At 43.1% G+C, this 23,066-nt stretch overlaps 1 protein-coding gene across 1 annotated transcript in view; it reads left to right on the top strand.

The window, feature by feature from the left end:
• LOC126419638 (protein O-mannosyl-transferase TMTC2-like) overlaps nucleotides 1-23,066 on the top strand; it is a 188,849-nt gene that overhangs the window by 91,377 nt on the left and 74,406 nt on the right. Inside the window, exons 6-7 of the mRNA XM_050086826.1 lie at nucleotides 505-863; nucleotides 7,753-7,867. Coding sequence (XP_049942783.1) covers nucleotides 505-863; nucleotides 7,753-7,867 — 474 coding nt within the window. The remainder of the gene's footprint in view (nucleotides 1-504; nucleotides 864-7,752; nucleotides 7,868-23,066) is intronic.

The raw sequence follows: 23,066 nt of genomic DNA, 5'->3' as shown, positions 1-23,066 counted from the left end.
GTGTTATTCAATGGCCACGTTCAAGAAGGCAGCTTGCGTGTCCCTAAAGTACCCCAGTTATACAACCGAGATAAGGTGCCTATTGTTTACGTGAAATACAAATTACATGTCGTTTGCAGCGAATCTTTCTATCATTAATAAGATGTATTGAATGACAGCTTTAAGACAGACTGACAAAATCTCTGGACCAACTGGGGTTCTATCCTAAGGCCTTTACATTTTTCCCCTTTACCAAGCAAAAGGCCATTGCTGCACGTGAATGCACTTAAAAGGTATAACCCTTACAATTTCTAATGGTGCTTTGAAAAAAAAAAAGTTTTGTAGCCACATGCGTATCTTAAAATTCTTACCAAATTTTTATGTCAATTCATGTACAAAAATAGTTTCATGAACTCAGGTAAATATTTATGAAATACTCTGCATTTGTTCTATGTGAAGATACAGTGAACGCAGTCGCTAGCCTCAGGTAGTGTGAGTAGTGACACTCGTCGTGTTCTGGCACAGCGGCAGTGGCCCCTGTGGCAGAGGTGCGCTGCTGGTGAGCCTGTCGCTGCTGGTGGTGCCGTTCCTGCCGGCCAGCAACGTGGCGCGCTACGTGGGCTTCGCGGCAGCAGAGCGCGTGCTGTACCTGCCCAGCGCTGGGCACTGCCTGCTGCTTGGCCTGGGCTGGCAGCGCCTCAGTCGCAGGTCCCACCACCACCACCAACACCAGCACCAGCACCACCACCACTGGGGGTGGCTGTCAGGGTTTGCACTGGCTGCCACACTTGCCAGTCTCGGAGCACGGACCGTACTGCGCAACAGGGACTGGTACGATGAAGAGAGCCTCTTCCGCTCTGCACTTCACATCAACCCACCCAAAGGTGAGTCTCCTTTCTGGCCCATCCCGTTGACTGAAGCTTTTATTGTTATACAGCAGTTAAATAGACACACGTAGTCATTCCACTACGCTGTAGCCCCCTGTCAAATTTAACAGAATTTATGTGACATACGTGTACGTGGATGAACTACATGTTTTGGGATACTGATCAAATAGGATGTTACCGCCAATCATCTGTGTTCATCAAGGTACATCACAATTATTAGAATCAATAGTTTAAAAACTAGTCCATAAGCAATCAGCTAGTATAAAAACTACAATTTAATTTGATGAAACACAAATCATGATACAAGTACACAGGAAATGACTCTAAGCACTATGGGACTTAACATTTCCGCATTAAGAGGACTGCAGTGTTTCTCAACCCCCTCCCCTCCCCCCCCGTCCCCCTCCAAAAATGGTTCAAATGGCTCTGATCACTATGGAACTTAACTTCTGAGGTCATCAGTCCCCTAGAACTTAGAACTACTTAAACCTAACTAACCTAAGGACATCACACACATCCATCCCCGAGACAGGATTCGAACCTGCGACCGCAGCAACACCGCGGTTCCGGGCTGAAGCGCCTAGAACCGCCTGGCCACAGCGGCCGGCTTACACAGGAAAGTAGCCACAAAGGATCTGCTACATAAAATCATTGCACTGTCCACATGATACAAGAATCGTGTGCTTCTATATCATTCTACGTGGAATATCAATATGTCCTGTGTAAAATGAGACATGAGACTCGCCTTTGTGATCTCCTTTCCAGTACACGTGCCGGCCGCGGTGGTCTAGCGGTTCTAGGCGCGCAGTCCGGAACCGCCCGACTGCTACGGTCGCAGGTTCGAATCCTGCCTCGGGCATAGATGTGTGTGATGTCCTTAGGTTAGTTAGGTTTAAGTAGTTCTAAGTTCTAGGGGACTGATGACCACAGTAGTTAAGTCCCATAGTACTCAGAGCCAGCCAGTACACGTGGGTGTGCAGGGCAGGGCTCATTGCTATTGATATCAAGCTCGAAGCTGTCAGTAGCACTTTTGCATAACATAAATACCTCATTGTACATACCGACACAGTATCTTCGTATCCATCAGTACCAATATCACTTCTGCTAATGCAGAAATTGCATCACGATGTCACTCCTGGTAAAAAACTGAGAAAACTCAAGACCGATGAAAATAGCCTCTCCATAAAACAAAATAGTTGACGATCTCCGGATCTGCCAGCAGCAGCAACTTCTAGCAGAGGCAGAAATGTTTCAGAGCACGTGTTTAGCACACATTCCTTAACACGAGCCTGTGCAGTAGATTATACCTTCTCGTTCATACTTTGTCCTAATGACATCACCACTTACATCAGCAGTGGGAATGCGACCGTAGAGAGTGGCCAGTGAATCAATGGAAACGTGTCATCTGCTCGAATGAAACACATTTCTTGTTACACACGGTCGACAGACGTGTATGGAAACATCATCATCCTGTTTGAAACAGGCACAAACCCATTGCCATAGGCTAGTGGGGCAGTATTATGGTATGGAGGTATTCACCTGGCCTTCCACAGGACCTTTGGTAGTAATCAAATGCACCATTACGACTGTGGACTACGCGAACAATGTTGTACAATACTTAATGCTTCTTATCTTCCCCAGTAGCCACGCTATCTTGCAGTAGGATAAGTCTCCATGTCACAGTGACAGCATCGTACCACACTGGTTTGAGATGTTTGATAGTGAACTAATATTCTTGTTTGGTCATCATATTGACCCAGTCTGAAGCTGACTGGTTTGGTTGCTTGGTTGCTGGTAGGGGCCTCCCTGATGCAGCTGGCGTCCTCACTCTCTCACTGCCTCGTTCAGTACCCAGAGAGAATTCGGTGTAGATGGAGACACCACAGCAACAAAAGGCGTTTTACGCTCTTTTTTTTAAACAGGTTCAATTTACTTCTTACTTTGCAACGTGTGTTCTTCGTGAGTACGGTACTGCACCTGCTACAGCACAAAGGGCGTACAGACGCAGCATTGCACCATACATCAGTATGGTCAACTGATCAAACGTTTGTAATTTTTCTTTTTGTCTTAACCTGTGAAAGATTATGTCCGTGTGCTCCCTTTGTAATAACTTTGGGTCAGGTGCAACACCACATACCAACAGGATGCTCCTAGATATTAAATTGTCGTTAGCGATACTGGTGACGTTCCACAGATCATCTTGTCGAACGGTGGTGCACCCTGCATAAATTTACGAGCGTTGCATTATTTTTATTTATGTCATTGTACCATCTGGCGATCATAATCACGTTTTCCTGTATTAGGTAATAGTTATAAAATAACACAGTTGACACTTAGGCAGCTGAGTAGTCTGCGAACAGCTTTAGCAAAAAAAAAACAGAGGGAAATTTCGACTTACGTGGGACACCTTTTAATTACCTTAGGTAACTCAAACGTGGTTGAGTACTTTCTGTGCTGTCTTCAGTGGGTTTAATGTATTCTTCTGTTTTGCGCGATGCTGTCATTGAAATTAAAACGAACGTCTAGGAGGTTTTTTACGTATGTCATTACAATCCTATTACATTTCTTTTATTTACACCCAGTTCTATTTTCGTTTTCTCTTAAAGAATAACACACTGAGCAACTTGCCACAGGGTAATGTTCTTCCCACAATTTTCTTCAATATTTGTATGAAGGACCAGCCCCTCCGAGATCGTTCCAGGGGCATTATATATGCAGATGATCGAGCTATTGCCACCAAGACAACTCACTTTTATTATAGTAAAAAGGTATGGGAAATGCTAGCTGAATTAACCGACTAATAGAGAGAAAATCAATCGGAACCTAACCCATCAAAAAGTCAGGTATGTGCCTTACTTCTGAAGGACAAGCAATCTTCACGGAAATTGCAAGTAGCTTGGAATTATGGTTTTGAAGAATAGACATCTACGACCATCCGTCTCTTATTCACCCCCAAGGACGGACTTTGTGTGATCCCATCTGTCTGAGAGTAAATCTCATAGATAAGTGTGAGAACGGTTTCTGAATATTTTCCTAGCGTTTATCTGAGGCGAGACGTGGCTACGAGTCTGGAGCACTCACCTAGTGGTATGTGGGAATAGCGACTAGAAACCGCATCGAGGCAGGCCAGCTCACCGATCATTGTCATAAATCGGCGAGGTGGATTGTATCCGGCTAGTGCACAACACTCCATGTCCTGGAAGTGGCATGGTAGCACGTTAGTTTAGAGGACGTTCTGTTAGATCAGTGTCCAACAAATTAGTATGTAGGTGCACCAGTGGTTCACACAAGCACTTACAAAAAGCACTGTATCACCACCAAAAAGAAAGTATCTGCTAGAAATAACATCCCTCGCAAAGCGATTGGATCGATTGGGGTACACAACCAGAGACGTTTACAACTGGTAGCCTGTGTAATTCTGCTGCAGGATATGCTTGCCCTGTTTGGTACAGATCCAATCACTTTAAACAAGTTGATACGTCTCTGAATTAAACTTGTCGACTCGTCCATGAAGGAGACATCTAAAGTGTTTGTCTCACATGTGCACCCATTGATTGGATATCAACCTGCGCACCAACGAAAGGGATCTAAGATGAGCTCCGTTCATACAATCGAAAATCTGCAAGATTAAGATGAAGGAGGACAAGAAATACTCACTATGCTGATTGCGACCGACCGAACATCTTCTCCCGGTACATGAAGAATATTGGTCTCTACGAAAATTATTAAACAGACTTCACCCTGGTGTTGACACCTGCAGAATGAGTACGTTACAGCGAGGCTTCGCTAGTCCATCTAAGCTCTGTGACTGTGGCAAAGTTAAAAACCTCAGTCCACTTCATGAACTGGAGTAAGTGCCCTTTGAGGCCCACAATGCAGAGCATGCTCGCAGCGACATCTAACTCCCATGATTAGGCGAAATTCTGGGCAGACACTACATGATATAGTTCATATGTTTTGTCATTAAGTACGGTTATATAGTGCAATTATTATTTTCATCATTTTTTTGTTTCTGATGAGAATAAAAATAAGCTAAAAACAATTTCTATTCAATCCCTTTTTGTTTTTATATCAAAACTCCCATGTCTAATGCTTTCCACTTGTAATCGATATCATAACTACAAGGCCTCATATATGCATTCACTGCGAGAATCTACGTGTAACTGCAGCAAATTTGTAAGTGTATTGTGTAAACATTAGGCAACTCCTCCATACAACAAATGGTACGACAATCCCACAACTTTAAAGTCTAACTAAAGTGAGTATTTGACTACCCAAAAGTACATGGCGTAAATACAGTTACTTGCATGTACACTGATCAGCAGAAAATTATGACCAACTACCTAGTAACCGGTATGCCCACCTTTGGCATGGATAACAGCGGGTACGCGTCGTGGCATGGAAGCACTGAGGCCTTGGTAGGTCGCTGGAGGGAGCTGGCATCACATCTGCATTCGTAAATAACCTGATTCCCACAAATTTCGGGGAGATGGTCGAAGTGTTCGATCGTGTTCAGATCTGGCAAGTTGGGGGGCCAGCACATCAAATGGAATCGCCACTGTGTTCCCGTGTTCCTCGACTCACTTCATCCACTCCTGGCTTTTTGACATGGCGCATTACCTCGTTGAAAAATGCCACTGCCATCGGGAAAAATTATCGTCTTGAAGGGACCAGAGTAAGACACTCTTGCACGGGCCTCACTGGACGCATGGATGCCCACGTGAATGTTTCCCAGAACAAAATGGAGCCGCCGCCAGCTTGTCTCCGTCCCGCCGTACAGGTGTCAAGGAGCTGTTCCCCCGAAAGACAATGCATTCGCGCCCTCCCATCGGCATATGAAGAATTTACCGGGATTCATCAGACCATGAAACACTCTGCCAGAGTGACAACGTACAGTGCCGATGGTCGAGTGCCCATTTCGTTCGTAGTTGCCGTTGTCGTGGTGTTAACATTGGCACATACGAGGGTCGTCGGCTGCGGAGGACCATCGTTCCGAGTGTTCGGTGCACTGTGTGTTCAGACCCACTTGTACACTGCCCAGCATTAAATCTTGATGTTAGTCCCGCCACAGGTTTCCGCCTGTCCTGTTTCACCAGTCTGCCCAGCCTACGTCGTCCTACATCTGCAATGAGGGGTGGCCGCTCAACCCCACCGACGTCTGGAAGTGGTTTCACCTTGTTTTCGCCACATGTTGAAGATACTCCCCATAGCACTCCTCGAAGTCCCTGCGAGTCGTGCAGCGTCAGAAATGCTCGTGCCGAGACTCTGGGCCATCGCAATCCGCCCTCTATCAAGCTCTGATAGATTGCGCGCCTTCTCCTTTTTACACACAGGCAGCACAATCACTGATACTACATGCACAGTGCGTGTGTCTGTCCAGCAATCATTCCTCGCCACGTGGCTCTGCTATGGCCTGGACGAGTTTATATTGATATTAGTTAGGTGGATATAATGTTCTAGCTGATCAGCGTAAAAATGGAAGAGGAAATACATTGTATTTACTTTATGATGAGAAAAACTTAGCAGCTGACTGTTCCACCTAGTACAACACTATAAAAGTTACAACATCCGTCTACGGTGTTTTGCTCGTTACGAAGAGAGAGAGGGACAGATGGAGACAGAGAGAGACCCACTTCTGTAACTCCCTCAGTTTTACAGTCTAGGCTTACTGCCTCAGAGAAAAACTATGAATTCCTCGTAAAAAAATTTCATTACGTATTTTAGCCTGAGGTCCATCAACTAGTATCATAACCACTTTCGACTCTTTACCAAGTCATCATTAATCATCAGAAATTATTACATATTTTAGCCTGAGGTCAGTCAACAAGTATTGTGACCGGTTTCGACTTATTACCAAGTGATCATCAACGATCAGAAGTCATTACATATTTTAGCCTGAGGTCAGTCAACAAGTATCGTAACCAGTTTCGACTTATTACCAAGTCATCATCAGAGGATCTCTTCAAAAATAAAGAAAAAGGAGGATAGTAAAATACTTGGAACTGAATGACTGATGAAACAAACTTCCATACACAGCTATATCTGCTTGCATACGTTGAATAGTAACTCGTCAACTGAACAGCCCCGAAAAGGTTCTGACAAAGTAAAATTGTCTGCACTCTGATTTTTGGAGGTGAAGGCCGCTGATAAATACGTAACAATGTAAACTTTTTGGCTTTCTAATCGCCGATACACGATTTAAAATAACAAATATATAGAACAGATAACGAGATACATGTTTCTCAGATTGAAAACTGAAAAAAAATGTTATGTAAGTACTGATGTAGATAAACTATACGTAGCCTAGAAGCTCGATAGATGATGCCAGTCTGCAGACGGGATTTGAAAGTAACTAACTACTTAACTGGCCGTCGCAAGTGTACAGTAAACAGAATGCGTTAAATCAAACTACTACAAGGCAAGTATGAGCCTGCACCACACGGAATCCTAACAAAGGAGAAAAGAAAAAAACAGGGAGAACACATCATAACACAACCCAAAAAGGCTCTGTCACGGAAGCAGTTTTTGTTCATTTAACTATTGATGTTGGTATTTCCTTTCTACTAATTAGTGAAAATTTCAATCAGGTGTGCCCTAATGGCATGCTTAGGAACATAATAACAAGCATCAAGACGATTATCTTAACATCCGACTTTTTGTCCGAATTTTCTTTTTTACGGTTATAACCAAACGCTCTTTTATTTACCAACTACGTTGCAATGTGTCCTACTATTTTTCTTTCTTTTTAAACAGATCATCCGTCTATGAAGTGGTATTCTGTCTAAACCAGTAATGATACAATTTGAGTGACATGAGTCTGAGATATAGACAGTAGAGACACTTTGAGCTTTAGTTGCCGACGATGAACAATTGTGTTGCGTTGCAGCGTACGGCAACCTGGGCTGCGTGCTGAGCTCTGCGGGCCGCCTGGAGGAGGCGGAGTGGGCGCTGAGGCAGGCGCTCAAGCACAGGCCCAACATGGCGGACGTCCACTACAACCTGTGAGTACCACAGCGAGCGTAGCAACGGTAGACTTACTGATATTCATTAAACAGTGTAAACTTCTATTCTATAGAGACGCATTCGTACGAATAACTGCTGTCATCGAGAGATCGTTTTAAGTACGTAAAGCAGGTTGAAGTGGCTCAGTAGCCTGTTCGGTGTCCATGAGTATTTCTCCAATGTTGACTGTACTGCATCCCACAGCTGCTGAAGGGTGTATGGAACTTGTTGCACGCAGTGGCCGTACCTAATACGCTTTTCCCATATGCATACCATTCGATTATGAATCGAGGAACTTCAGAGCATTCCCATGGACGTTCTCGATATGGACTGATTGTGAAATATCGTGTCCTGAAGGTGTGAACGGGTCACCGACACCAGCGACTGAACGCCGATGGCTGTTACATCATCTTACTCTCATATCACCGCATACATTCACTGCTGACTATTGAAACTGCAACACCATGAAGACGGCATGCAATAGACTTACTGGGTGAAAGTGTGCAGCACGGTTCGATATGCAGATAATTAGCATTTCAGCACAAACACGAGAAGGAAGTAGGACTAGTGCATCTACACTCAGCCTTCCAGGCGTTCGTGACGTTTTACACTGCCTCCCAAAATAAAGTTCTGCACTGTGACTTCGTTCAATTACACACCACCGGCAGGTTGTAACTGACTGAAGATGCAGTTCTCTGTGACATGTTGAACGGTCTCCAGATAGTAATAGTGATGTTTATGTTTAGTGTTCTTACCAGGCCTAATAAGGTATATAACGGGGATAAACAGCATCAGCTACTGAGTCATCACTATAAGGGACACGGACATGCAAAGTACTCTTGTGAAGCAGTATTTCAGCACCTGACAGAGTGACCATTTTGGGGACTGGTCGAATCATGCAGTATCGATATTCGAGGGACGTTCGGATGTGACAGTGGCTTGATGTTGGACTGAATGCGAACGTAAGGGAATGCACCACGTCGTTCTGCCACAAGGGAGCAACGCCACACTGTAACTTATTCACATCTGCGCCTGCCATCCAAGAATAAATAATGGACTTCCTGCAACATTCTACATCATCGCGTACAACTGGCCAGGGACTAATAGCAGCCGGACTAAAGAGTTATAGTCCCATATGTAGGCTGCCGTTAGCACCACAACACAATCGGCTGCGTTTGGAGTGAGAAGCACGGACTGCTGATGAATGGAGTCGCATTGTGTTCAGTGTTGAATCATGCTCCTCCACCACGCCAAATGGCCGTCTTTGACGAGTAAGGCGACGGCCTGTGGGAATGTCTCATTCTTTGATTGTTTGAAGAGGAACAGTGGTGTTACTCTTGGCATCATCGTGTGGGGAGGTGTCAGGCATGACTTTAGGTCATTGCTCGTTGCGACTAAGGGAACTCCGATGGCTCAACGACACGTCACGGACATTCTGCGTCCTCAACGAGTTGCCTCCCCTGCGATAATATTGGCTGGTTGGTTGGTTTGTGGTATAAAGAGAGCAAACTACAGGGCCATCAGTCTCTTTTTCCTCAATCAAACACGTGTCAAGGTAAAACAATTAAAAATAAAGGAGCTTGGGGAACTAAAAGGGCGTAAAACTAACGGGGAACCACACCGAAAGAGCAAACGAAAGAAGCGAACCAACGGGGGAAACGTACACCAAAAGGAAAGGTAGAGGAAGGTATTGAAATCATATAGTAGATGGCCTGGGCTGGCTGATCACAACGATAAAAAATGATGAGCCAGCCACTATGCAACATATTAAATTCGCCAGCCTAAAAGACAATGAGAGATGGACACATATAGGGGAAAGACCAACAGCAAACCAAACAAAACAAAATGCAAAGAAAGAGTGGCGAAGAGGTAAAGCCGGCCGCGGTGCTCTAGCGGTTGTAGGCGCTCAGTCCGGAGCCGCACGACTGCTACGGTCGCAGGTTCGAATCCTGCCTCGGACATGGATGTGTGTGATGTCCTTAGGTTAGTTAGGTTTAAGTAGTTCTAAGTTCTAGGGGACTGATGACAATAGATGTTAAGTCCCATAGTGCTCAGAGCCATTTGAACCATTTGAAGAGGTAAAGTAGACGGAGTGTGGAGGCCTGGGAGAGAAGGTCAGACGCCCAACCTCTCACGAATATAACGTAAAATAATTCGGTCGTTGAGGCATTGTCGCCCAACAGCGCAGGTGGGGTGCTGGGAAGGTTAAAAGTCCGCCGCAGAGCAGTTGAAGTCAGACTTGGAACCCTGCATTCAGCCTGGAGAGAAAGATGCGGTCCCAGAGACCGAGGACCACCCCCGACGGTGGCAGGAGGCAGACTGCAGACCTCAGTTCAGACCCAGGCGCCGCTTCCCCCACCACCCCCAGTAGCCGCCGCGCCGGCCGCACCGAAGACACCAGGAGAGAAACGGTGGAGGTGATAACGGCTAGTATATATAGGGCGCCGAGAGGAACAGCACAGCATTCGTTAGGAACCACCTGAAGATGGCAGCATGTACGCCTGCCGAAATATTGTGGAGAAATTACGACGTTACCCCGTCGGATACTCGAGAACTGTTCAAATTGCAATTTTTGTTTCCAACAGTGTATGTAGGCACTCTGAAATGTTGGTACCCTAGAAAATTGTAGCGCCAGATTTATGTCGACGTATAAGTATCAATTTTATTTCCATACAATATGGATGTTTTCGATATATCGTGGCATCTCAGTGGCCGGTCCGCTGTGTAGATGGTCGGCAGCTAAACCTGCACCTCACTTGGTCGCAGAGAATCCTGTAATTGTTCCTCTGTTAGTCTGGAGTGACGTTGTATTTTTGGGAAATTCTGTTCACTGACCAAATATATTTGACCAGAAACGGGCGGTCAGACTGATATACGTTGTGCGCTCGCGAACTTCGTGTGGGCTGTTGTTCAGGTACCTTTGAATTCTAATCCTGCTGTCCCTTTACATATATTTATTCCATTATGGGGTTTATTGTTGACAGATTGACTCGTTCAAAAGAAACTACAACATTCATCTGAGTATTAGACGGAAAAAACGACATGCACTTGGATAATACTTCCCCAAGTATTTTTAGTAGGCTTTTAGCAAAACAGAAGAAATAGTCTGATAAACCCTAAGTCACACTGCTTCTGTTCCGTACAGAAATTTCTCGCACTCTTTTTCGTGTTTCATATTTTCTTTGGTTCTTTCGTTCATAAATTCTATAATCAGAATTTTGTGATCTATGTATTGACTCGTTCTATGACAAATAGCTCCAGTTACCATTGGCCTACAGAACATATTAGGTAAGCGAAATAAACAAATGTCGCTCTCTTTCCGTATCCAACAAAATCTCCGTTTCCACCTCTATTCCTCACGTAGTCCAACGCTTTAGTTGGAATCTTGAGACTGGGCGTTGTCATGATAAGGGCATCTCTTCTTCTCGTTTTGACGTTCGCTAGTTTTTTATTGATATTCGCCGCCAACATGCTGCAGGACCGCTTCACGTTTCAAAAACATCCATTATTACATTCCTTCACAGTGTCTCCAACCAATCGCCGGCGTCACGAAACCGAGTAGCAAAATGTTGGTGATATATATCTGCGCGCGGGTACATTATAGTGTAACCGTGGATCACACAGTGTCCGTCCCAATTAATGCCTTTCTCTTGTGTGTGTGTGTGTGTGTGTGTGTGTGTGTGTGGGTGGGTGGGTGGGCGGGTGGGTGGGTGGGTGGTTGAGTGAGTGAGTTGCCTGTGTATAAATTGATTCCAGCCACTTTACAGGGATCCCAGCACGGACGGGACATGTTGCGAGTCTCTTCGCTTAGTGGAAGGTCAGATATTCCGAGTATAGGCAGGTTTCATTTTCACATACCCAGTAGAACTTCAGTTAATTTCATTAAATATATGCTTAAGCTAAATTTGTTTTCAAGAACGTTCCAGTTATAACAGCAATATGCAAATTCAAAGTTACTGAAACTGGGCACAAATACGAATTAAAAAACTTCATCTCATGTGTTAAACTATACGACTACAATCTGCGCACAAACATCAACTACTGAAAAATTCTGCATTTGTTTTAGCCGACGTGAGGACTGTGGCGAAAAGTACTAGATGCACGCAATGAAGTTTTTTATGATGGCGGCGAGATTAATCTCATTTTCCAGAAATTTACAACGCTGGTTTGAAGATACTATCATCGTTTTGTTTTTACCTGCTGAAGTTTACCGCATAATAAATGCCTTTGTATTCGCTTTCTCTACGGATTGTTAAGTTCTTGAGTATTACAAACATTATTAGGCATAAGCGTCATCTAGAAAATTTGTGTCTATCACTTAGGCATTTCTGCTAATTAATACGTATGTTGCACTTAAAACCGTCACGTTGTGAATTGCAAAAAACATATTCGCTATAAGAAAGATTCGTATATTATGAACTATCTGGTTAGTACAAATTTACCAAGCTTGCAGTCGTTGTCTCTCTCTAATTTCAACAACGCAGTGACGCATATAAAATCCTGCGCAGCATTCTTTCTGCTGCGTAGGATAACATCAAACCATCTCCATTTGTCGTACTTAGAGAGGCAGCGAGTGATAACACCAGGTATTCGAAATCTGTGGAAATGGTGTTCATATCTGGAGGACGAGATTTGTTTTACGTGTTTTCCCAAACGATGGTACGTTTGAAATGACTTGGTCAATTGCCTATCCTCTTCTGATCCTCTTCGGGTAGTAGCCCAAACTACATCCTAGTTTCTGACATTCCTTTTCTATCGAAGAAGACGCTGATCAGCAGTGATCCAGTTCGATACAGTTGAGCAATCTTCTCCGTTCTGAGCTCCTGCACAGCATCTTTTGCAACACATTGTAATATGTGCCTGGCTTTCGGAAGCTTTATTTTGACTACAGGTTGTTCCATTACAGCGCATCTTTTGCACATTACAATTACTCGTAGGTGACCTTACCTCGGACATCAGTGGAATACTAGGACTTGCTTTTTCTGCGTCCGTTATTGAGAACGCCGCCATTAGTTTTCTCATGATATATTCCACCACCGAGGCAGTCGAATGATTAACACATTTTTTACTCAAGAAAAATTCCTGTTAGGCCAAGTCATACTAGAGAGACTGCCTGTAGCCTAGCTGTGAGGGAACCGCATTCCGCATCTACACGTTATTCTAAAGATGCATCACCCAGTAAACATCTTGATTCTGATTTTAAATGTACGTCCCATTCAGAATGGGATGCGTGGGGAATAGTTCCAATTGAAAGGATGAATTAATATCGGAGAAGCATTGTCTGCCAGAGGAAGTCGGTTCAATTTTCGTTGGAAGATGCAGGTACCGACATCCCAAACCCCTTGACACAACAGATCCGTGCGAAGCTGCGTCATTAAAAGGACGTAACAAAAAGACCGAGAAAGAGTTTCCGATTATTGTCGGCCCTCATTTCTTCGATCGTAAGAAACTCTTTGCAGGACGTTGTAAGAGAGATTACAACGCGCAAAAGCTCTGCATAAGCAAGGGAAGGTAAATTTTCGGTGGCAATACGAATTTTCATGTGTATATTAGGTTTGGAGATTTAAAGTATATTGAAGATATAATTGGAGAAAATGTGTGGCTGTTTGGAAGCATTAATGATGTATTTGATAGTGATACATGTCGGTCAGGTAGAAATGTTCTACGGGACGTTAACAAAAGTGATGTGCATGAGGAGTCTTCATCGCATTTTACCCTGCGTCTGTGTTATAGGGCACTCGGACGTCTGCTGTCTTGTCCTTTGACAAGTGCACATTAGATGTTACACCCAGTTAGCCAGATACGTTGGCTGGCGACACGAGATGTCGCTAGGTCGCGTATCGCTAAGAGCTCTGTATGCAGAGCTCTCGCTCGTCCGTGGATCTCTCTCGGCTGATTGTCTCTTCCCCCACTACCACACTACGCTGAGTGGGAAAACGGCGAAACTGCGAACACATGCCTTTAGATGGCAATGCAGTCGATCGAGAAACATTGAACACCTCACATGGGGCTCTTTTTCATATTTCTCTACAACATATATCGCAAACATACAAATTTTCACTGTAATAAACTTTTTTTTGTTCTTTGAAAAAATAATAAAATATATATCACGCAGAAACTAACAGCTCATGGACAGTCACAAATAGTTTTGCAGAGTTTTCTCACTCATGATGGTACGTAATCGTGAATTCTTAAGTTTCATATCTGAGGAAAGGTTTTTCGCAGATATATTTTTATAGAAACAGAAATGTCATATTTGCCGCCACATTGTGGGGTGCGGAAACTCTTCGCAAGGGAAACTTCGTAGAATCTTTGACAGTTTTAGTGTAAAAGAATTTTTCTTTTAAAAGGGAATTACACTGCAGACCTGTCGGTTCCATCTGCACATGCGCAGAGGTGCGTTCAACTGGAGTGGCAAATGGCCTCGCAAACAGCTCAAAACCAGATGTGAGACTGGCATTGTCCTTAAAACGTTTAGAGAATTGCTCCTGAAATTCCTTCAGCGATGCAGTGAATTCTTCAAAATTCGCCTTTTCTTTAATACCAGAGAGCTTAGGAAAGTGGACGGTGTTTTATTTCAGTAGTTGTCCCTTCCACAATGTATCAACTTTCATCATCAAATTTGAAATAACTTTCTTCTCACCTTGTAACGTGTTACTGATGGCGTTCAAGTCTGCAATGAAACCCACTGTAAAATGCTAGGTCTGTAGTCTATTTTGGTTCTAATTTTTGTACCTGCTTTCCTTTTCCCTTCAGTAATTATAGAATAATGGGTATTAAATAGAAGAAACTTTCCGAGAGTTATATTCAACTTAACCAACGCACTTCGTGCCAATATGTACGTTTCCATGCTCTTCGTCCGTTTCCAACAAAAACAGTTGAATCTGTCGGCATAATAACGAACGCAATTTCAAAAAATTTAGTATCCATTTCGCCAGTTTCGTCACTAACACAGAGTGCTGCTTGATGTGCCAAACAATGAATCCCGTACAAATCATGTATAGGTGTTGTAATTTTCTACTCTTTCATCATCAACTACATCTCTAAATTCTTTGTTCATGCTGTTATAATGCCATCGCATAGTAAAGTTACCGTGCCCGCGGTTTATGTTATTGCGTAATAGACACTAAGAATTCCCAGCCCGTCTTCGAAAAAATTCTGTGATTACCGTTAATTTTTAAAGTTTAGCGACAACAGAGAGCTAGATTGCCTCTTTTTGAGTAACCGGCACTGGACCATTGAACTTCCTTTGTGTCTCGTGCAAATAGCTAGGGATAAACAGCACTGCCCAGAACGAAAAATGCCGCACCAAACGCCAGAGGGAACAGTATCGCACACCACAACTAAATCAACTGTCAAATTGTACCGAGTGGTGCCGGGATGGACCGAGAAAATCCGAGCCGGATTTAAGGGAGCCAAGGTCTAAAGGGTAATGGGGGGACAAGCCAAATATCGTATCGCACGCATGCAGCACCTTATGCAGCCGGGCAGCAATTGGATGTTTCATGAGATTAACGGTAAATCATGACGAGGTCTTTGCAAGTCTAAAAATCAACAAGTATTTATGTGGTGCTCTCCAGTCATATATACAGAGCGCAGGAATCTGGGCACATGACTGCTAAACCGGTAAACTAAGCAGCTGACACTGGGCGCGACGGCTGATGGGAGCGATAATAAATGGGAAATGCCTTTACGGTCGCTCCGTCCTACCACAACGCCCAGTGTCAGCTTAAAAGTTGGATTCCTATGCAGCGTCTGACGTTTGCTGCCGCCGTTGTGCGTCTGCCGCACTGTACTGCTACAGACGGTGTTACGCCGCTTTCACACTATACGGTTTTGACCGTACGGCAAAAAGCCGTACGAGTTTTAGCCGTGCCTGTGTTGCTTTCACATTACACGGCTTTTTGACGTGACCAGTTGTTGGTGTCTATTCAGTTTGCTTAATGTGTGTATCAAGATGAACCGTAAACGAGTTGTTGCTTTGTGGTTGCTTCATCGTCGCCGCAAAAGAAAAGGTCGTCTTTTGTGGGTACACCCCATTAACCAGAGAAGAGACGAAGTGGGTTTATTTTATACACTCTTTGAAGATTTGAGGAACGACGGAAATAAATTCTTTAACTATTTCCGAATGTCTATTACCTCGTTTGACGAATTACATAGAAAACTAAAGGATGTGTTACAACGACAAAACACACAATTCCGCAATTGCATCCAACCTGTTCAAATGCTGGCTATCACGTTAAGGTAATTTAATACATAAAAACTAGTTCTGTTTATTTACTTATTTATTTGTGTTTTACATTTTTATTACGCTCAGATTATGAAGTAGAAAAGTCAATATCAATATCAGCAGTTGAAACCAAAGAGTTTGTAGCAGGACTGACTGTACTGTCACTTTGTGGCGACAGGCTCTCTGCAAAAACGTTGTAGAACTGCGTTGTTGATGGTGGGCCTTCATGGCTACTTGTGGAAGGCGAAGGGTATGGTGGTGGCACTTTATTAATTCGTTGATAAGAACTGCGACCTTGAGAAGTCTGTAATGGTTGTTCGAGAAAAGTAGTTGGGTTTGGTGCAGCTGGAGGAGGACGAATCTGATGCGTATGGTAAGAGGATATTGGAGCAGCATTTTCCATAGGTGAATAAGAATAAGCTTGAAATCTATTATTATAGGGCATGGGAGGTGTGTAATGGGTAAATGGAGGAGGTTGAGCTGTCAATATATTTCTCCTTTCATATATATTTTCTATAACTTTGAGGACTCCCATCTGAAACTGAAGATAATCCTGTTCATCAAATTTTTCCAGATGAGGCTTCAGACTAAGTAAAAATGACATTTTGCTGCAAGGTTTGTCTTCTTCCAGAGCTCGTAATATTTTCATTTCGATTGCATCAGGTTTTCTATGTTTTCTGTTTGTATGGCACTCGCTTTTGGATGTTTGTTGTGTGGGTGCTGTATCAAATGGCCCAGAAACATTCTCAGTATTTTCGACGGAGCCCTGCGTTTCTATATCTTCTTCCAGTCTGGCGGTGCGTTCCGATTGAAAACTGTCCTCCGTCTCTCGAGCATCATACAGCTTTTTTAGAAACTGCAGCTGATCAGAATATACATACTTTTTCATTTTCTTTGCTGCTGAGCCACTTTTTTTCGCAGCTTGAATTTTTATGTTTGACTTCACAAAGGAGTCTCGTAGATTGGTCCACCTCCGTATTACTTCTATACCTACATCAAAAGAAAACAAAACTGTATGAAAACATTTTAATTTTGTATAGAAAAAAGCAAAACTGTAACAAAAAATGTCCACTGCAAACTAAATGTCACTGATTTTTTTTCGTTTTGTTCAGGTATCTGGCAAGCGGTTGTTCCTTCACTGACTTACATTTCCAGTACAGAATTGGGATTTCTACAGCAAGTAAAGTGGTTAATGATGTATGCACAGCAATTTGGTCATCACTGCGGGAAGAATGTATACAAAGACCGACCAAAGAGGTATGGGAATCAATAGCGGCTGGATTTGAACGTACTGCTAATTTCCCCCACTGCTTAGGAGCGGTGGATGGAAAACATATCCGTCTTACTGCCCCATTTAATAGCGGATCAATGTACTTCAATTACAAAGAATACTTTTCTGTGGTTCTGATGGCTGTAGCGGATTCCAACTACAGGTTCATTTATGTCGACGTAGGAAGTTATGGCAAAGACTGTGACTCTTCAGTGTTCAGACGGTCCAGTTTATGGAAGTCAATAGAAAGTAATTCCCTGGAATTTCCAGACGTCCAATGTCTGCCTGGTACGGAAGGTCCAAAAGTACCCTACTTCTTCGTGGGAGACGCAGCATTTGGCCTACACACGCATTTGCTCCGGCCTTTTGGGGGAACAAACTTGACAGTTGAGAAACGTGTATTTAATTACCGTTTGTGCAGAGCAAGGAGGTATGTGGAATGTGCTTTTGGCATCCTCACCAATAAGTGGCGGTTGTTTCACCGACCTTTAAATGTTCATCCAGATTTTGCAGTAAAAATGGTTAAAGCTTGCATTGTTTTACACAATTTTGTACGTCAGAGAGATGGATTTATAATTGAAGACACCACATCCTTCACTGGTTTGGAAGACTTAGCCCAAGATGCCAACATAAGAGGAGGACTGACAGCCAACGCCATAAGGAACACTCTTTGTAAATATTTTATGACAAATGCTGGAAGCGTGTCATGGCAGATGTCAAAGATATAAATTAACAAGCCTTTTCCTTTTTGTAGATTGTTTGTGAAAGCCTGCGACTGTATAGTAAATAGTTTTCTTTATAAATAAATTACTGCTACCACTCACGTTTTTAATCGTTTTGTTTATATTTTGTACGACGCGTTTCGGGAAATAATTCCGATCTTCAAGTGCGTTTTTTTCTCTAAGTTTTCATTATGTGTAGTGTTTTTTTATTTGTGAGGTCTTGTGCGTGTTTCTCTTATAAATTACAGTAAAGAAAACAGAATGCAAGACCTGACACATAAAAAGACACCACACATGATGAAAACTTAGAGAAAAACGCACTTAAGGATGGGAATTATTTCCCGAAACGCGTCGTGCAAAATATAAACAAAACAAAAAAAACGTGACTGGTAGCAGTAATTTACTTATAAACAAACGATTTACTTTTAGAATAAAATTTATAACGTTAAATAAAAACTGTTTAAAACGTATTAAATGTAATATTAATATATTAAATAAATACTTACCAAACGCATTTTTATCTTTGTCTTCCATCTCATCAAAATCTTGCTTCAGTGCTACGCAAACTTCCCGCCAAGCATTCTTTGTAGCAATACGATCTCTATACGCATCTAGAGTTTTGTCCCACAGAACAGGTCTTACTTCCACCAAGGTTATCAAAAGTTCAGTATCAATTTCATCCATTCTTCTACACTTTTCAGTAAACAAGAATAAACACAAATGAATAAAACGACACTACAACGAACTAGTCGACGCCGTACGGCTCAAAACCGTCCAGTGTGAAAGCATGCACTTAGTCACGTAGGCCACTGTTGTCGAACTTGCCGTACGGCGACCGTCTGTTGTAGTGGCAAGACACGGCTGCAGCACGGCACGGCAGCGGCATTTTGCCGTCGCCGTATAATGTGAAAGGCGCCATACATTTCTTCACACCTACAGCCGTACGGCTTTTTGCCGTACGGTCAAAACCGTATAGTGTGAAAGCGGCGTTAGACGGGACTGTGTCACATGTTGCGTCAGCTGCATGCGGCTGCGGCCCAGCCGGTCTGAGAGCAAAGGAGAACACGGCAGCACGTCCGAGGGAAACGTACTGTTCACGGCGGTGGGAGATGAGAAACTGGTAGAAATTGTTTCTAAATTTCCTTGTATCTACGATGTATCGTTACCAGTGTACAAGGACCAAACTATGAAGGATAATGCTTGGAGAGAGATAGCGGAATTAGTGGAAAGAACAAGTAAGAAAAATACATTATACTTTCTGTTTATTCATAATGTTTATTACTTAGTTATCAGGCAAATAATGCATATTGTAATAAACCAGAATAAGTAGCATCGCCCCACAGTTATTATTATAATAATGAAGTGTACACAAAGTGAATACTAAAACCTGATATGTTAAAATGGTCAATTTATTATAATGTGCATACAAATTTTTAAAGATTATTCAGTAACGCTAGGGAGTTCAAAGCCTAATGCATTCTGTTAACGTGATCACTTTGCCACGGTGTTATCGCTGCACCTCCAAGGCTGTTGAAGTATTCTGTAAATGAAACTCCCACAGAAAATCCATCAGCGTGTGCTTAACCACCACTCTTTGCTAACGGCCCAAGATTTTCAGTAGGTAGTGGTTCACTTCTGTTTAATTCAAAATGAGGCTCGATATTTTTCTCTAAGAATGCATCTCTAAGTAAATTGTGTAAACAGCAAGTATCAATAATCAAATTATCAGTCGTTCCTGGCTTCGGACTGATCTGCGACTTAACAGAGGAAGGCATTTTCAGAAACTCTATGAGCTCGTGAAGGAAGGTAGTTAAAAATAGCTTTTTTTTTTTTTTTTTTGGTCAGTACTAGCAACTCGACGAGAGAAAGGTTTCATCATGTTTGGATGTAAACGAAATGCCTCGTCCCCTACAAATACATGTGGAACTACTGTTTCCGAACCCGGTAGCTTAGTAGGCGGGGTAACATCCTACCACTTGAAAACAGTTTCCCGATATTACTTTTATCAAAAATTCCACTGTCACCTTCTTTCCCATATGACCCGACATCAATGAAAATGAATTTGTAGTTCGCGTCAGCCACAGCAAGAAGGGCGGCAGAGCAAAAATGTTTGTAGTTGTGCCGGCCGAAGTGGCCGTGCGGTTAAAGGCGCTGCAGTCTGGAACCGCAAGACCGCTACGGTCGCAGGTTCGAATCCTACCTCGGGCATGGATGTTTGTGATGTAATTAGGTTAGTTAGGTTTAACTAGTTCTAAGTTCTAGCGGACTAATGACCTCAGCAGTTGAGTCCCATAGTGCTCAGAGCCATTTGAACCATTTGTAGTTGTAATACAATCAGCCTGACAGTGCAGGGGAAAAAATTTCGCCCATGTTTCCCGTCGATGGCACCAACACAGTTAGGAAATTGCCATTTTTCTTCAAATTCATTACATTTTGATTTCAACTGGTTATGACATCGGTGGCAAAAGGATTGGCAATGACTTCTTACGTGGAACTGACACCACAACTTGTATGATTTTACCGATGTAAGATGGAGACATTATGATGGCAAATGCCAGTGATCTGAATGTTTCCCCTGTTGCCATAAACCTAAAAACAAAACAAAAATAAGCTGGTGTAACTTTAAAAATTACTATTATTTTTACATCCAGCGAATATTAACGTACATAATTATTTGGAAGTTCTGCTTCCAGTAAAGGAAATAAATGGCCACTGGCTGATATGTTAATATTTTAAACAAAATCGATCACAAGAGAGTGTAAGTTGCCATACAATTTGCCTGTTTACGTTATTTTTTATTCCGTTTCAGTTTATTAGTGAGACTGAATTCCCTGTATTTTTGTAATATATTTCACAGAAGTACATACAACGTTGAGGCAAATGAAGTGCAAAGTCCACAATATGATGGTGAACCGAGTAACAGAGAGGTGTGCCAAACATCGCAGACTATGTCAGGAAAAGAAATTCATTCCGAAGACGTGGAAGGCATCGCGTCGTTCAGACCACCAAGGAAAAGGCCACGACAAAATGAAAAAATAATGGAGTTGATGAATTCTCTGGGGGCTGAGAGAGAAACCTTAATGAAAAGACTGGCTGAAGAAAAGCGTGATGATGACATCGATTTATTTTTTAAAAGTATCACCCGCAGCGTAAAAAAATTGATTCATAATTTGATCAATGAAGCAAAAATGGGATCCTAGCAGATGCTTATTGATTTGGAGAATCACAGTTCATTTGAATACTTTTCTTCCGTGCATCTTTCATCTCCGAGTACTTTCTCATTCTCAACAACTCCAACGACATCAAGTGTGGGTAACACTGTCGTCACACCATCTGACAACACAGAGACCGAAAAGCCAGGTTACGAACCCATTTAATGCTGCCATAAGTGTTAATTTCATATTTTCATATTTTTGTGTTGTGCTACTTTCATTTTTTACATTGTGTGCATTATTAATAAAGCAATAACACAGTAATAAATTTTATTGTACATGCCTCAATGTTAAAGCTAGGTTTTCATCTAGTGTTATAGGGTATGGATATCTGGGAGACGAATTCTTCCTGATATCTTCTTTGACGAGATCGAGAACATAGTTAAACTGCGCTATGTTCAACCTGAAATACTCTCTAAATTTCTGGTCATTTTTAAACAAATGCCCATTGATGAGTTGTTCACAATAGCCTTCCTCAGTTCTTGTGAGGTAAATCGGATGTGTTTCAGCATTTCCCTTACATAGCTGAAGCTGAATTTCTTCATGAAAAAAATGGTTCAAATGGCTCTGAGCACTATACGACTTAACTTCTGAGGTCATCAGTCGCCTAGAACGTAGAACTAATTAAACCTGACTAACCTAAGGACATCACACACATCCATGCCCGATGCAGGATTCGAACCTGCGACCGTAGCGGTCGCTCGGTTCCAGACTGTAGAGCCTAGAACCGCACGGCCACTCCGACCGGCAATTTCTTCATCTTCAACGTCTTCTAACAATAGATAAAACAACAAATCGCGCTCACTCATCCTTTCAGCACAGACGCAGCAGACCAACTAAACACTGTGCGGCCGCCGCTCTATGGGAATCGGCAGCTGTGCGTCAGCCGCACAACGTCAGACGCATAACGACTGCCGCATGCGTCAAACGCGGCATAGGAATCCTACCTTTAGGTTACGTGTACAGTAAATCGGCAGCGAATCCTTGCCGAGTACACTTGTCTCGAGTCTCTGATGCGTGACGGATTACAGCGTTACAGACACAGAATATTTTGCGACCAGAGAGCGATGTTTTATGTAAATGCCTTAAAAATTTTACCGTCAGTTTAGGACTCTGTTTCAGGAGAGTTGCACCGTTAAACACTTAAGAGTAATTCCGCAATCCTGTGGTCTCGAACTATGCTGGCCAGCGTTAACCTTCATACGTGTGGTAGACTTTGTCCCATGTACTCGACGTTCGCACGCAGGAATCAGCAATCGCTTAGGCATTGAAGCATAACGGGGTTGCATATGCACAAGGCGTTGCCTCCCCGGACTGCGTCGACCACAACAGGACGACATACCGCAGGACAAGCGCCACAAGAGGCCCTCCGCGCCAGGGACCTACCTCCTCCGTCATGTTACGTGTCACGTGTGAGGAACTGGATACGAATTCCCCCGCGTCCCGGATATATAGGGCGGAGCAAGTCAAAACATCTTTTTAAATGTCTTCTATTGTATGATTTATGTCTTTCGGCTGAAGAGCAGCGCATATGCTGCTGCCAGCTCTGCCCGATGGGGAACTGAAATACAACAAAGAAAAAAAAATAACATCGGCAGTCCGCTCCGCCGAAGCTCTAGTCTAATTCATACGCCGGTTCTTAGGAGCCTATCAGTCAGAGCCCGGAAGGGAGACACCTCAGCGGGATCTACGACTTTCCAGCGGTATCCCGAAACGTACCTGTCGGCCAATTACACCGCACGTTCAACCGCCGTTGTTAGGAAT

This window comes from Schistocerca serialis, chromosome 9 (assembly GCF_023864345.2).
Source record: "Schistocerca serialis cubense isolate TAMUIC-IGC-003099 chromosome 9, iqSchSeri2.2, whole genome shotgun sequence".
Lineage (NCBI taxonomy): Eukaryota > Metazoa > Arthropoda > Insecta > Orthoptera > Acrididae > Schistocerca > Schistocerca serialis.
The sequence above is the reverse complement of the archived record's forward strand: the minus strand, read 5'-3'. Positions and strand labels throughout refer to the sequence as shown.